The 15,823-nt window shown below is 36.6% G+C and overlaps 1 protein-coding gene across 3 annotated transcripts in view; it reads right to left on the bottom strand.

Moving 5' to 3' along the window:
* POLA1 (DNA polymerase alpha 1, catalytic subunit) overlaps positions 1-15,823 on the bottom strand; it is a 360,204-nt gene that overhangs the window by 8,116 nt on the left and 336,265 nt on the right. Inside the window, exon 37 of one of the 3 annotated variants that reach the window (XM_087966893.1) lies at positions 12,325-12,383. The exons of the other annotated variants lie outside the window; for them this stretch is intronic. Within the exon in view, the coding sequence (XP_087823019.1) occupies positions 12,355-12,383 (29 nt within the window). The 3' untranslated portion in view covers positions 12,325-12,354. The remainder of the gene's footprint in view (positions 1-12,324; positions 12,384-15,823) is intronic. 3 annotated transcript variants of the gene reach the window in all.

The raw sequence follows: 15,823 nt of genomic DNA on the forward strand, positions 1-15,823 counted from the left end.
ATTAGCATTTTTCTAAATATTTTCATTATTTAATTTTGCTGCTCATTAAAATAATGCACAAATAAATATAGAAGCCTTTTTTTGGCTTGCTTTCACTTGTATGGGAGATTTTTATGTTTTATATCCAGTTAGTGGACACTTAGTCTTTCCATGTTAAATGTTCCATGTTAAATTATTGTTGAGCAAAACTGCTAATTTATTGTCTCAATATTACTTGATTTTTGTTAATTCTAAAACTCTGGAAAATTTTATCAATTGATGATTTTTCATTTAGAAAGTTGCAAGTTGGTAGATACACTTCTTATTCAATTATTCTTGTTTGTTCAGGAGTCAGTGCATCATTCTTATTTAGTTAGCTTTTTATTTGAAGAATGTGCTAAATTATAAACCATTAGAAGCTGATTTTTTAAACTTTAAAATACATTATTGTATTTAATTATATCAAACACAGGAGGCTTTGTTCTAAATACCTGTGTTTCATCTATTTCTATGTAAAGGTAGCAAACAACAGTCAGTCATAATTGATTCTGTCAGATGTTATAGTCAGTCATAATTGTCTGTATCTAGAAGTGTGTCAATTTACAGTAAGTTAAATAAATATTCTGTCAATTATAAAATCAGTTAAGGCAAGTATTTTTTAGTTACAGATTCCCTACTTTGCAACATACAGCATCCTTATCCATGATGATAGTTCTATCTTTTCTACTATGTCAATATAAAAGGGGAAACATTAGAAACATTACAACCCACCCCCACAAAATATCTATTTAATATCAGTGATAATAAAAAAGTAGGAAGAGTAATGTTAATTTGTGATGTTAATACAAATGTGTTCCAAAACATAGTAATCCTATTATCATAAATACAGGCCAGCAAACTCTTGTATTGTGCATAACTCTACAGACATATCTGAACTATATACTACACTAATTTCAATTCAGTTAATTTACACATTACATGCATAACATGTATGCAAGGAAAGCTAGTCAATATTTGGACACTAAAGCTCTTTTATTATTTCCACAAAAATCCCTCAATAATGTTTCACCACATTCCAACTTTTGTTTTATATATTTCTTCTGTTTAGTAAGAATCCGGCATATTATAACTATTCGAATACCTAATCATTCTTCTATTCTGTTAGATTTTTTGACAGCAGAGTATATTTAATATATGAAAATTATCTCTCTCTTACTAACAAAGAAAACCCTTCAAACAAAGACCATTGATACTATCACCGTTAGCTGCTGAAGTCCACCACCATTATTCTACAAACAGTCTCTTTTTCTTAAAAATAATTACTCTCACTTTCCTTGTTCTGTTACAAAAATATACCTTCTAGGCTGAATAAAAAATAGGGTCTGAGTGCTTTATTACAGTGATCTCACAAATATTTAGAAGTGTGATTATAAGTCCATTCATTCTTGGTTTAATTCAGATTCAAATCAACATGGAGAGCTATTTTCCTTTGCTGCATCCAGTGTTATGGAACAGAGTTATTGCAGATGTGGGTGAGGAGGCCTGGCCGAGAAACCTGCCTATTTATAAAGAGCACTGTGTTGGGGTGGGAAAATATTGTAGGGAGGTATCAGAGGGTGCAAATAGTGCTTTTATCATATTTTACAAGAGCAAAGTTATTCAGAAAATGATAAATTTATTTCAATAGGATGAATGATTGTATCAGGGGTTGGGGAAAAAGCTGTTTTGTATTTCTAACTCCAAAAGAAATTGCACATGCCCTCTTGCTGTGGATATAAAATACTGTCAGCATATTGGTCAGAATTTATTTTATTTATTTTGGGGAGTGTGTATGTACATGGAGGGGGGAACATTCTGCAGGATCATTAAGCACTGTTGTATAAATAAAGTTAGAAGATCAAACGAAAAAGGGGCCTCGGGTTAAATGCTGGAAGACAAGCTTAAATAAAGTTCTGCAGAAAAAAAGCAAGACATGCTGTAATTCCAAGAACCTATTACTTCAGACAATTTACTTCAAAAAATAAAATCAGAATGGTAAATGATTACCCCAAAGCAATCATGTCATCATCACTGAAAGATGGAATAAAATAATTTTTTGTGAAGTGGCTGAATGAGAGCAACTTAAAAGCCACGGAGCCTGTCAGAAGCACATTATTTCTTTTTACACCCCGTTTCCCAATTCATCTCAGTGCTGCTGACTAACCTTGGCTCCCAGCAGGTGGAGCATTTAAAATAAATAGCATTTCCTACAAAATGCGCTCCAACTGCCCCATGACAGACGCTTCCAATTCCTGGCCAGCCAGTATATCAGCTTCAGCGGTATCTAACAAGGTGTAAATACAATAACAAGCATGTAATTAAGTGAACATGATGAAGTTAATGGAGATAATTCATTCCATTTTGGGCTTATGAATATTCTATTAGATGTTATCAGGCAGCTGGAATAGCTGTTAATTTAATCATCATTCAGACCAGCAAAATGTTCTTTGTGCGAGTATAATTGCAGAGAATGAATAATTGATTTGACAATTGTACCAGTGGATTTCCAACAGTTCTGTGCGCTCTCAGAGCAGGAAGGGAGGAGAACTGGAATACTCAAAGCAGTGAAGAAGTGGCAGAGAAGCCAGCCTGTAAATTGAACATTATCAGGACATTATCAGGACACAGATAAAGGACAATTTTTATTTTATCAATGCAACACAATTACATTACAGAGTACTAGTAATCACTCAGCCCACACTTTAAAAAGGGAAATAAATTACTCTTCGTGTAAAAGGACAAAAAAGAAATATCAAAACCATTTAGAAACTGTTGATATTGAATGTTTAATTTTTTGCATTATATTTCATTATAGAAAATATCAAACTGTGCTTGAAATTGCTGCACATTTAACTCTGTTACCTGCAATCAAATACACACATTGTATTTTATACGTGTCTCTGAATTACAGAATGTTCTATGAATTACAATTATTTATTTCAATTTTTAAAGAACTTAAAGAACTTTTAATATATAAAGTACTATATATCTAAAGTATCTATATTTCATATGGACAAAATGTGTGACTCTGTATTTGTCCATACACTCATACAAACCTACACACATATATAAACATTAACATTCTGTGGGTTTTATTTCCTTGAGTAGCAAAGCAGGAAATATTTACAATATCATCAAGAGAGGCAATTGTTATCACAAAATTTGCTTTCACAGTGAAGGGCCAGATCTACAAGGAGTACTGACAAAGGCAACACTAATATATACTCACTCACTCTTTAAATGCACCTAATATGGATATGCCTTCAAATATGTTACAACAGATAGGAAAAATGCAACATTTCTGTATAACGTTTGCTAAATCTATTGAATAACAGACATGCAAACCAATGGATATGTGTGTGCCCAGGGAAATTCAGTGCACAATGCACATAGCGAAACCAACCACCAGTAAAGTCTTAAACTCTTATTGTCTGAAAGCTTTAATAGATCCAAAGGAAATTCTGAAATTTCGATTAGTATACCTCTAGGGAAAAGAGGTGTGCTGAGTCCCAGAGATACATGCTTTCAATTGCATAGGTAGCCTAGAACAAAGCACACTTCTCACAGTATGGGATTGCTTTGTCTCCTCACTCACTTAATGTTCTTCCCACTGATCCTTCAGCAACTTGCAAAGTCATTATCTGTTAACCTGGTTAGATATGTGCAAAGGTTAAGATTTAGTATATAATTCACTAAAATAAAATTAATATTTAGATGTTGCAATATTTACATTTTTCATTATATAAAACAAGAGCTTTGTGACATTTAGAAATAATTAAAAATGATGTACTGATAATTTGAATTTTCTTTTAAAAATGCTGAAAATCTTAATAGAAAATTCATACTATTAAACAATGCCTGAGTTTTTCTGTATTGCCATTTTTGAAAACATACATACAGAAATTACAGGTGTTCTAGTCTAATCTTGCATAGCTCAATACTCTCCAGGTATGTTAGATCTATCACCCTTAATTTCCAGCAGTTATAGTACACTGGCTACTTTTTTAATTCTTTGTTTCTAATTATTACCACATTTCTAATATCTGTAATGTAAGTACTGATCCAAGTGAAAAGTAGAAAAAAAAGGGAAAAAACCCTAATCTTTCATTTCCCTCAAATAGCTTTTTTAATGACCCTCATACATATCTATTCTTTAAAATATTTCCTTAAAATCTCATTGAAGTCTCTTTCCCTCTCATGCTTAGTTCCTTTCATTACTTGGATATATCCATATTATTTTCTTGGCAATAATATTAAAATGCTAGTGCCTTCTTCCAGATTTTTTAAAAATCAACTTTGCTATCTACAAACTGGGACTACTTGGTGTTGAAGAAGAACTAATCCTGTCCAATTAACCTTGTCTAGGAGCGGCCATCTCCGTTATCTTTTTCACTTAAAAGTTTTAGCTTAAGATGGATTGCCAGTTACATTATAAAGGTTAGCGTATGCAAGTTGTACAGATAACATTAGAAACTTTATTTATATGCCTGGCATAACTGAAACACAAGAATAAAGATATTATTAACCCAGATATAGATGCTATTGCAGATTCAACCATAATAACAGGTGTATGTTAGAATTTGTAAGGATCACCTAATATGTTTTAGTAAGTATATTCATAACTTAAGGAATAGTAAGTATGAAGAATATGATAGATAAGCAGATATAAAGTTAATAGTCTAATCATGTAAGTCAGTAAATAATCTAAAATTGGCCAGTCTAAAATTTCAGCAAAAGTAATCCTTGTCTGAAAATCCTGAAGTTGTATTCCTAACACATCTGAAGGATAGCAGGCTAAGGTAAGAATCAAATTTTATTATAACCTTGTATTGCCTTTAAGTTGGGTGTCATTCTTTCTGTTTCAGAAAGCTTTACATCCCCCACATTGGGCCCCCAGGCCAATTGCCAGATCCAAGTCTTCAGGCCCTGTTGGAAGATCAAAAGGATAAGTGCAGATTTCACCTTGGAATGCACAATGTTCCAGAGGATGAGAGCCATCGCAGAAAAGTCTCTTCTTCTGGACCCCACCAGCTGGACTTCCTAGACTGATGGGGTCTGCAGCAAGCCCCTTCTGTCAGTATGGATGGAGTAGGTCAATCTCACTCGGGTTCCTCAAATACCCTGGACCCAAAACATAAAGGGCTTCTAGGGTAATAACCAAAACTCGAATTTGATCCAGAAGCAAACAGGCAAAAACTGGAGCTTGCAGAACAGCGGTGCAACATGGGACATCCTAGGGACCATAAGAACCTTCCAGCAAGCTGCTTTCTGCACTACCTGTAGCTTCCAAACACTCTTCGAGGGCAGCCCAATGTAGAGCAAGCAGGAGTTGTGAGTCTAGGAGAACCCCTCAAGTTGTGCACTGGGTCTGTCTGAGGCAGTGTCCATCTAGAACTAAAGATGTTAAACCCAAAAGTGCTTTTTCAAGAGGCAACTGGACTTTCTTGATTTTCTTTGAAGATGTTTCACTTCTCATCCAAGAAGGTTCTTCAACTATGAACAACCATGACTTTGATGACTGAGAATCTCATAGAAATAAAGATGTTAAAGTTCTGGATCCTGAAGCTCTACACACTCAAAAGCCATCAGTCTTTCCAGGCTAAGCCAAAGCTTGTTGTCCCCCATCCAGACTTCACAGTTTCTAGGCACCGCAAGAGAGCAGCAGCATTTGGGTCACCAGGGATAGAGATATACAGTATCTCACAGAAATGAATACACCCCCTCACATTTGTAAATATTTAAGTATATCTTTTCATGTGACAAAACTGAAGAAATGACACTTGGCTACAATGTAAAGTAATGAGTATACAGCTTGTATAACAGCATAAATGTGCTATCCCCTCAAAATAACACAATACACAGCCATTGTCTAAACCCCTGGCAACAAAAGTGAGTACACCCCTAAGTGATAATGTTCAAATTGGGCTCAAGTAGCAGTTTCCCCTCCCTGGTGGCATGTGACTCATTAGTGTTACAAGGTCTCAGGTGTGAAGGAGGAGCAGGTGTGTTAAATTTGGTGTTATCGCTCTCACTCTCTCATACTGGTCACTGGAAGTTCAACATGGCACCTCATAGCAATGAACTCTCTGAGGATCTGAAAAAATGAATTGTTGCTCTACATAAAGATGACCTGCGCTATAAGAAGATTGCCAAGACCCTGAAACTTAGGTGCAGCACAGTGGCCAAGACCATACAGCAGTTTAACAGGACAGGTTCCACTCAGAACAAGTCTTACCATGGTTGACCAAAGAAGTTGAGTGGCCATGCTCAGTGTCATATCCAGAGGTTGGCTTTGGGAAATAGATGTATGAGTGCTGCCAGCATTGCTGCAGAGGTTGAAGGGGTGGGGATGGAGTCAGCCTGTCAGTGCTCAGACCAAATTGGTCTGCAGGGCTGTCATCCCAGAAGGAAGCCTCTTCTAAAAATGATGCACAAGAAAGCCCGCAAATGGTTTGATGCAGACAAGCAGACTTAAGGACATGGTCTTCTGGAACCATGTCCTGTGGTCTGATGCGGCCAAGATAAACTTATTTGGTTCAGATGGTGTGTTGGCAACCAGGTGAGGAGTACAAAGACAAGTGTGTCTTGCCTACAGTCAAGCATGGTGGTGGGAATGTCATGGTCTGGGGCTGCATGAGTGCTACAGTTCATTGAGGGAACTGTAGTGTACAGCTACAGTTCATTGAGGGAACCATGAATGCCAACATGTACTGTGACATACTGAAGCAGAGCATGATCCCCTCCCTTCGGTCCCATGAAGCAATCAAGATGCGTAAGAGCTACAGTTCATTGAGGGAACCATGTACAGTTCATTGAGGGAACCTTCGGAGACTGGGCCGCAGGGCAGTATTCCAACATGATAACGACCCCAAACACACCTCCAAAACGACCACTGTCTTTCTAAAGAAGCTGAGGGAAAAGGTGATGGACTGGTCAAGCATGTCTCCAGACCTAAACTCTATTAAGCATCTGTGGGGCATCCTGAAATGGAAGGTGGAGGTGCCAAGGTCTCTAACGTCCACCAACTCCATGATGTCGTCATGGAGGAGTGGAAGAAGACTCCAGGGGCAACCTGTGAAGCTCTGGTGAACTCTATGCCCAAGAGGGTTAAGGCAGTGCTGGAAAATAATGGTGGCCACAGAAAATATTGACACTTTGGATCCCATTTGGACATTATCACTTAGGGGTGTACTCACTTTTGTTGCCAGGGGTTTAGACATTAATGGCTGTGTGTTGTGTTATTTTGAGAGGACAGCACATTTACATTGTTATACAAGCTGTATACTTAGTACTTTACACTGTAGCCAAATGTCATTTCTTCAGTGTTGTCACATGAAAAGATATACTTAAATATTTACAAAATGTGAGCGGGTGTACTCACTTCTGTGAGATACTATAAAGCTGAGTATCAGCAGCGTACTGATGGTACCTCATACTCAGCAGTTTCATGTAGTTGTTAAAAAGAAGTGGAGAGAGTACCGAGCCCTGCAGCATATCACAAAGGAACTCTGTGAGAACAGAATTTGCAGCTCAAGCAAAAATAGCTAGGAGGCAATGCCCTGTGACAGAAATGGAGGGAATGTGCCCCCATAACCTCAACAGAAACTTGTAGTTGACAATGTCTCATCATATCACCACTAAGATAATGAATGAGTCATTGTTGATCATTCATAGGCCATGGATGAAATCAGTCAACTTCGTCTGTGAATTTGGGATGAAATGGAGGCTGTGTAAGACATCTGGCAGTAGATTGATGAGAAGAGCCAGAAGGTATTTGAAAAGTAGGTATAGTAAGTATGAAAACTCAATTTCAAAATTACTAGATTCTGTTGTTTAAAAAAGCGAAATATTATTGCTAGTATACAAAAGATATACAGAGCGCTTTCACTGAACATTTTCTTCTACTAATACATCTAATAATCTTGAAAATTCTAAAATAACTAATTACTTAGTAAATTATAACTTAATTAGTGAATGAGTTTGTTTTTGGCCTCACAGTTGTTTTTTCTACACTTTGTGTTGCCACTAAACAAACCTGAGTTTTCCCTCTATGTTTTAGCCTTAAATAATCCTGTCATTACCTCAGTATCCTCTGTGCTCCTTACCTGACAAAGTAAAACCCCCTGCCCTCTGCTTAATTTGCTGTATCGTTATTATTGGGAATCATAACACATGGTAGTGCATGAACTAATTATTTTATTTCTGTAAATTCCTGTATGAAAGATTTTTTTAAAAAAAACATCTTCCTATTTACTAGCTATGTGTGAATAATTTGCATGAAATAATAACTGCACAGGAATTTGGATAATAAGACAGTAATTCTTCATCCTGACAGTGTGTGGTAACTGTTAGCATGTTGGTTCTTCAGGATGAAAGACTTTTAAGTTCAGTGATATATCCTAATTTGTTACCAAAGGAACAGTCTGGTCAAGTAAGTCACAAAATAACAGAGTTGGAAGGACCCTTGGAGGTCTAGTCTAACCTAGTTCAGGCAGGAAGCCCTATACCAGGGGTAGGGAAACTTGGCTCATTTATCACTTATGGACTTCAACTCCCAGAATTCCTGAGTGAGCCATAAAAGATTCCCCATCCCTGGCCTACTGGTTTTTCAGTTGTGGGGGAAATCAATTTTTGACTTGAATGGGACTGTTTAATGTTAAGAGCCAAGTTTCCCTTCCCCTGCCCTATACCATTTCAGACATACGTTGTTCAATTTATTGTTAAAAACTTCTAGTGTTAGAGCATTCACAACTTCTGGAGGCAAGTTGTTCCATTGATTAATTGTTCTAACAGGAAATGGTAAATACTGTTTACTGCTCTTAATACTATCATTATTTATATTAGGAGACAAAAATATTTTTAAGCCATTTGAAGCAATCAAGATGCGTAAGAAAGGGATATAGCATAATCTTGAATACCTTCATAATGGAAGACAAGTGAGGGAAAGCAAAAAAAAACTCACAAGTTGCTCCCATGATATGGAAATGTTTCCCTTCTGCAGTGGAATCATGGTATGGAACAAAGGATGTCTATGAAGAGTAATGTCTCTGGATGGCTTTATTAAAATATAATCCATATATTGCTTTAGTGGTTGTGGTGGAGATGATCTGAAGGTTGTAAACTTAAGGTAAACAAATTTCCTGCCATGTCTTCCTTATTATCCCAAAAACATGGGGGAAAGAATGCTACTTTTTCGCTGATGGTTAGCAAATCCAAATAATAAAGAACAGCTTGCTGTACTTTCCTGCAATCCAGAGTGAACTGAGTGGATTTTAGTCTTGTTGTGAGCTGCCTCAACCATTTGGAAAAAGTTACTGGAACAGGAAACATGTCTCACAGAATCTATATATTTAAAAGTGAAATACCACTCATACACCATCACAAAATCTCCAGAACTGTAAAGCCTACAAACTTGAAATTTGGCACCTATGTTCCTCTTGGCTTCTAGGTGCTCACTAAGAAAGGATTTTTTGAAATGGCTGTCAGAGCATTAGTATTTTGTATATTATTATTAACACGCTCTGATGCTAAGGAGTTCTACTCCCCCTCCTCACCTGACAGGACGCTAGCCGGATGAATACCGATGGATGCTGGTAGGCAGAGGCAGAATTCCCCCCTCCCTTATTTTCCTCCCCCAAAACTAAGCCCGATTACATCGTTTTGTAGCAAAGCCCGAGTATAGAGCTAGTACCTAATATTCAAACAATTTTATTAAGTTGAAATTCTGAGGAAAATAAGAAAAAAGTGGCTGGGTGAGGAGTATATCTCCTTATGGAGTATATCTCCTTATGGGTGAGTATATCTCCTTATGGATACTTATACTTATACTCCTTATGGAGTATATCTCCTTATGGGTGAGGAGTATATCTCCTTATGACATGACTTAAATTCTGGTCCCGATTGTAGTTGTAAGTTGAGACTACAACCAGTGAACCATTAAAGACAATTTTCTCATACTCTATTAGAATGGTGATATATATGATAATTCCATCTATATGGTGTTCCTTTTTATTAACTGAGAAATCAGAACATAGTTTCTAACTAATAATAATCATGCAATGCAGTTCTATAGATTTGGTTTTACAACAAGAAACTAGGAGAAAAAAGCAATAACTTTTCACAATAGAAAAATAGGAATAGAGTCTCTTGCCCAAGGTCTGTTTTGGGACTGGCACAATTCATTAATGATTTGAAGTAACATGAAATGGTAAAATACCCATTTTTGTGGATGATAGCAAACTGAATGAAGTCAAATATACGTGTCCCAGAATAATGTGGCAAAATCCAAACTGAGTCAGTCACTGGGACCAGAGGTTTTGTCTTCTGACCTTTCCGACTCATTGGGCTCAAGCACGAGTTTGAAAGCTCAGAAGACAAAACCTCTGGTCCCGGTGACTGATCCAGACTGAATCCTGCAATGTAGCAAATTATTTAAAATGGTAAAATCATAAGCTACGGAAGAACTTCTCTAGGAATTACAAAGAAGTAATAAAATGGCAAATAGGCAGTATTGAGGGCAAAAGCACATCTTATCTTCAGTTGGGAAAGTATTTGCATTGGGGTTGGGAGAGCCAAATTGGTGTAGTGGTTAAAACATCAGGCTAGAAGGTGGGAGAGAGTGAATTCTTAGGCAGAAAGCCTTTGCTGGGTGACTTTTAGTCTATCACTTTCTCAGCCCTAAGAAAGAGGCAACAGCAAACCATTACTGAAAGTCTTGCCAAGAAAACTAGGGACACGTCCCGAAATGACTTAAAGACACAAAAGGAGAAAAAAATAGTGGTAAAAGGTGAAAGTTTAGTTTACTCTTTCTTGCCATTTAAGCTGCTGAGTCTTTAAAGAATACAAATTCATTAATTAGCTGCAGCTTTATCTCAGACTTCTTTTTAAAAATTCTTAAAGAATACCACTAATGCTAATGATGTTGACATTGACTTTGTTAATTATTTTTAAAAATGTTTTATTTGTCATTCTTTATTCGCCTTTGCCCAAAGTATTATCTAAAAGAAATTTTCATATAACCCTCACACAGTGAAGACATATAGAAAAAATATTCTCTACAATTTCCTTGTCATATTTTGTTTTTTTTTAAACCTCTATGATCTAATATTATTAAAACTTCTTGGACTAGCTTCATGATTTAATAATTAGTACAGTTTATAGTTGTAGCAATATGTTACATTTCTTCTTTTGTACATATTGCTGAATCACATTTATTTTGTCAGCGTTTTAGAATCTTTTAAATTTAGTCAGGTAAAATGTCAACTTTTTAACACTAGCAATTTTGAATGCTTTTTGTGACTTCATTATTTAGTACTTGCTTAGCCTCATTGTTATTACTGATTTATTTATTTTAGCTGCAGTCAAAGTTTCATTTTTCTTTTGGGAACACTCTTTAATCATACTCAGAAACGGGGGGGGGGGATGATTTCAAAATTTTTAGCAACCAGTTCTCTGCCCGGTTGCTGGGTGAGCGTGGCCATGGTGGGTGTGGCTTAGTCACCCTCCTGCATGGCAAGGGGGAGATTTTCACCCTCCCCAGGCTCTGGAGGCCTTCTGGAGGCTGAAACAGGCTCGTTTCGGGAGGCCCGTTTTTCACCCTCCCCAAGCTCTGGAGGCTTTCCTCGAACCTCTGGGAGGGCACAATGTAAAGTAATTATTTTCACTTTGTTCCACACAGCTTTCACTATTCTTTTCCATACCCAAATCTTTTGGGAAACTAATTCACCTTTTAATACATTTTCATACAGTAGGTATGCTTTTCCAATAATCTTTCTACTTTCATTCTACATTCATTCATGTCTTTCTTTTCTTTCCATGACTATTCCTCCACCAAGATCCACTCAAAACTACTCAAAATGATCTTTGCATTCAGTGCTTATTATTCTTGTACGTTTCATCAAATAACAATCAAATCAATCATCCTTTTAGATCTATATACATTTCATCAGATAAATCACTTGGCACAGCTGATAGTCAGAACAGTTGATCGTCAGGAAAAAAAGGAAAAATAGCAATTTACCAAAAATTAGGCAAAGGCACAATGCAGGCAAGTTAGATGGCATGCATGCCAGGTAAGGAGTGACTGGGCAGGGCAGGGCGGGGCCAACCAGTGGTGCGATTTGCCAGTTCTCTGAACTGCACAGAATCGTAACAACCAGTTCTACAGAACCGATCTGTACCAGTAGAATTCCCCCCCTGCATCTACCAGTACCTAATATGCAACTATCACTAAACTATGGATTCCTATAAACACCAACAATTCTGTAAAAGACACTTTCTGGTATACATCTAAGCCTTTTCACTTACAATTAATCTTATACCTTCAATGCTATGTGTTCAGCAAGCCCACAGGCCATCTTCATTTGCTTACACACACACACACACACACACACACACACACAGAGAGAGAGAGAGAGAGAGAGAGAGAGAGAGAATGTAATTAATTTGTTGATTTATGCTCTTTACTATTTGCTTTTATATTTTAAGTCAGAATCTTCCTTATACTGTAGCCATATCACAGGAACCCATGCCACTCTTCATGGTTTTTGTCAATTTAGGTTTTACATGTTCTTTAATAAGATGAAAAACGCGTAGAGATGATTTACCACCTTACCTATACCTATACCCATATCACATGTAGCATTCTCTATAATCAGTAAGGATAATAGCTATCAGCACATTTTGGTTCTGAGGTAGCCCAGTCTTAGACCATGCAAGCTTTCACTGTTTTAGGCAAACTAAGATTTCCAATCTAGAGACTATCTTGCAAAGGAAAATACATTTACTCACATTCACCAACACAGACTTACACGCTATGTACTAACACAATTGAAAGAACTCAAATTTATACAATCTTATTTTGTGGTATATGATATAAGTTTAACTTATATTAATTTTCTCTTATTAAACCAGCATCCCAACAAATTGTTGATTTTTAATCGCTGAACTCATACAATACAATGAAACAATCGAATTGATGAAACCATTTAAACTTAATTTATCTTTTTAAAATTGGATATTAACAGCATAATGAAACTATGTAACAAAACACATGTCTTATGGTAAAATAATCTGTCGCAGATTATATTTACACCTGGTATATTTGCCAAATATTATTTTTATTAACTTAAAAAAATCATCTAGTATAGATCTCCTTGTAACAAAATAATTATTGCATGCTTTATTTTCTGGGATTATATTTTAATATTCTAAAGCAGTTTCATCCATTAAGTTATATATAATCCTGTATATAGAGGCATCTCATAATGATTTTTTTAGTTTAGTATATTTTGGGAAAATTAGAGCCACATTAGGATTTTTACACTGTAGAAGGATTCAAAATGATACCAGTACAAGTTCATGATGTAGCAGGGGTGTCAAACTGGTGGCCCACAGGCTGGATGCGTCATGTGCAGGCCATGCCCACCCCAGCTCCACAAAGGGAAAGAAGATCTCAATGTCATGTGATGACAACATGACTCCGTGAGTTTGACACCCGTGATTTACAGTGGTCCCCAACCCCCACACAACCGGTTCAACAGAAACTTTTTCAGGACGGGGGGGGGAGGAACCAGGCGGAACCCATCGAGTCGTACCAACCCCGCAGCCCCACAGTTCAGGCCCTGCCCCCTCCAGCCCCACCGGTCGCCTCCTCCCTCCCTCCCCCCCCCCCCCCCCCCCCCCCCCCCCCCCCCCCCCCCCCCCCCCAGCAGGGAAAGGAAGATCGCTGCGCCCGGCCATGTGTGACCCCCCCCTGCCCGCTTCCGTTTGAGCTTTGACAGGCGATTTATCATCAAACAAAAAAACAAAAAAAAAAAAAAAAAAAAAAAAAAAAAAAAAAAAAGCCAACCCCCCACCCCCCCCCCCCCCCCCCCCCCCCCCCCCCCCCCCCCCCCCCCCCCCCCCCCCCCCCCCCCCCCCCCCCCCAAAAACCCCCCCTTTTTCCCCCCTATATCTAAGCTACCTAGAACTTTTAAATACACAATGGCTCAGTTTATCCAGAGAAGCACCTAAAGAATTATATTGTGTTTGGACCACTTTTTTAAAAACTCAAGATTGTTATATAAATTTTGAACTGTGCAACCTCAACAGCCAGTCTAAAGCTCGTATTCCTTATAATTTAGTAGAAGATATGGACTTTTTAAAACATTTTTGTCATTAAATATAGTGAGAAACCTCAACAAAAGCCCACAGTAATAAAATAAACTTGCAAGATTACTGTAACTTCTGAGAACAAATTGATTCCAATTATTGTGCCATTGTACACATCTTATTTAGATTCTTAACTTTATGAAATCATTATTTTTACATGCATTTGTATGGCTTTCATTATTGTCTTCCTTCTTTTTTAGTTATTGTGGTAGATGGATCAACTTAAGAAATAACCAGAAAGTCACAATTCATAGAAAAATATCTTGGTAATCTTTTACTGAATTAATTCAGCCAGCACCAGACTGTAGTCAGAGAACACATGATGCAGCAATTTCATTAAAATGAAGCAGGCTTATATTTTGTATTGGTGCCTGGATATACACTCATTTGAGTCTTGTAACATAAGACAGAAAAATCATGTACTAAACAAGCAACCCAACAAATAGGTAAAACCAAAGCAATTATTCCCTAACAAGGGCATGACAGTATTTAATTTAACATTTACAAGCACTTTATCTATAATATCTTCCACTAAATTAGGAATGGGCAATCTGTGGCCTAAATTTTGGGAAAAACATGAAATTTCTGAAGTTCATGTCATCAATATTTGATGATCATGTGAACAATGAATGACAGGGGTGCATTTTCCTGGTTTCTGGTATGAAACAAAGGCAAACTGGCTCAATTAGGAAAGTTAAAGAAAAAGTTCAAAATGAAGAAAAATTTTATTCATGCTCCTTGTAATGAGATTATTACATTACTGCCCTGGCCCAAATAATACTAATTTTAAACAATTTACCTCTGGCTGTTGAAAAGCTACCCGTCCCTTGACAAGAAATTTCCATGGAAAATATGAATATTTTAAGAATGGTTAAGAGAAACAAAATTTACCAAAAATTACAGAGAATCAGAAATGGATTAACAATAAGGGAAGATCACAAAACTATATTAAAAAACTAAAATATGAGAGGTGCCTGGACCAGAGGGTTACTAGCTTTTTACTATAAATGCTTTGAGGATGAAAAAAATAGGATAAATTCTATTTTATAGAGGGGAAAGATGCCAAAGAACTGGATAAAGGCTAATATAGCATTAATACCTAGGGACAAAATTTGACTTTATTATTGAATAATGATAACATGTTGTTTACAGTTATTTTGTTTGAGAGGTCAAAAATAATTTTATAAGAATATATTCATGAGGATCAATGTAGATTTTTACTTAAAAGAAAATTAAAGGATAATATAAGGAACATGTTGGACATTTTGGAATACTTGCAGAATCATAAAGAAAAACAATCCATATTGATTTTTTTAGATACAGAGAAGGTCTTTGAGAATTTGAACTGGGCCTGCCTGTTTAAAGTAGAAAGTACTTTAAGGTAGAAGATATTAATTTTGGAGACAATGTTATTAAATCAGTAAGATTTACATTTAACAGAAAGCACAACTAATTGTAAATGCAGATCTAAGAAAAGACTTTAAAAAGGGATAAGGTAGGGATGTCTATTGTGAGATTTAAAAAGGGGGTAAGGTAGGGATGTCTATTGTTTCATCTGTTTATTTTAATTCTTAAATTATTTAAGAGACATATAAAACAAGAGTAAGGATTAAAAAAAAAGAAAGAAGTGAAGGACATTTGCTAATGACATGGT

This window comes from Notechis scutatus, chromosome 5 (assembly GCF_049901735.1).
Source record: "Notechis scutatus isolate UNSWTSFEM ecotype Mainland chromosome 5, rNotScu1.2, whole genome shotgun sequence".
NCBI lineage: Eukaryota > Metazoa > Chordata > Lepidosauria > Squamata > Elapidae > Notechis > Notechis scutatus.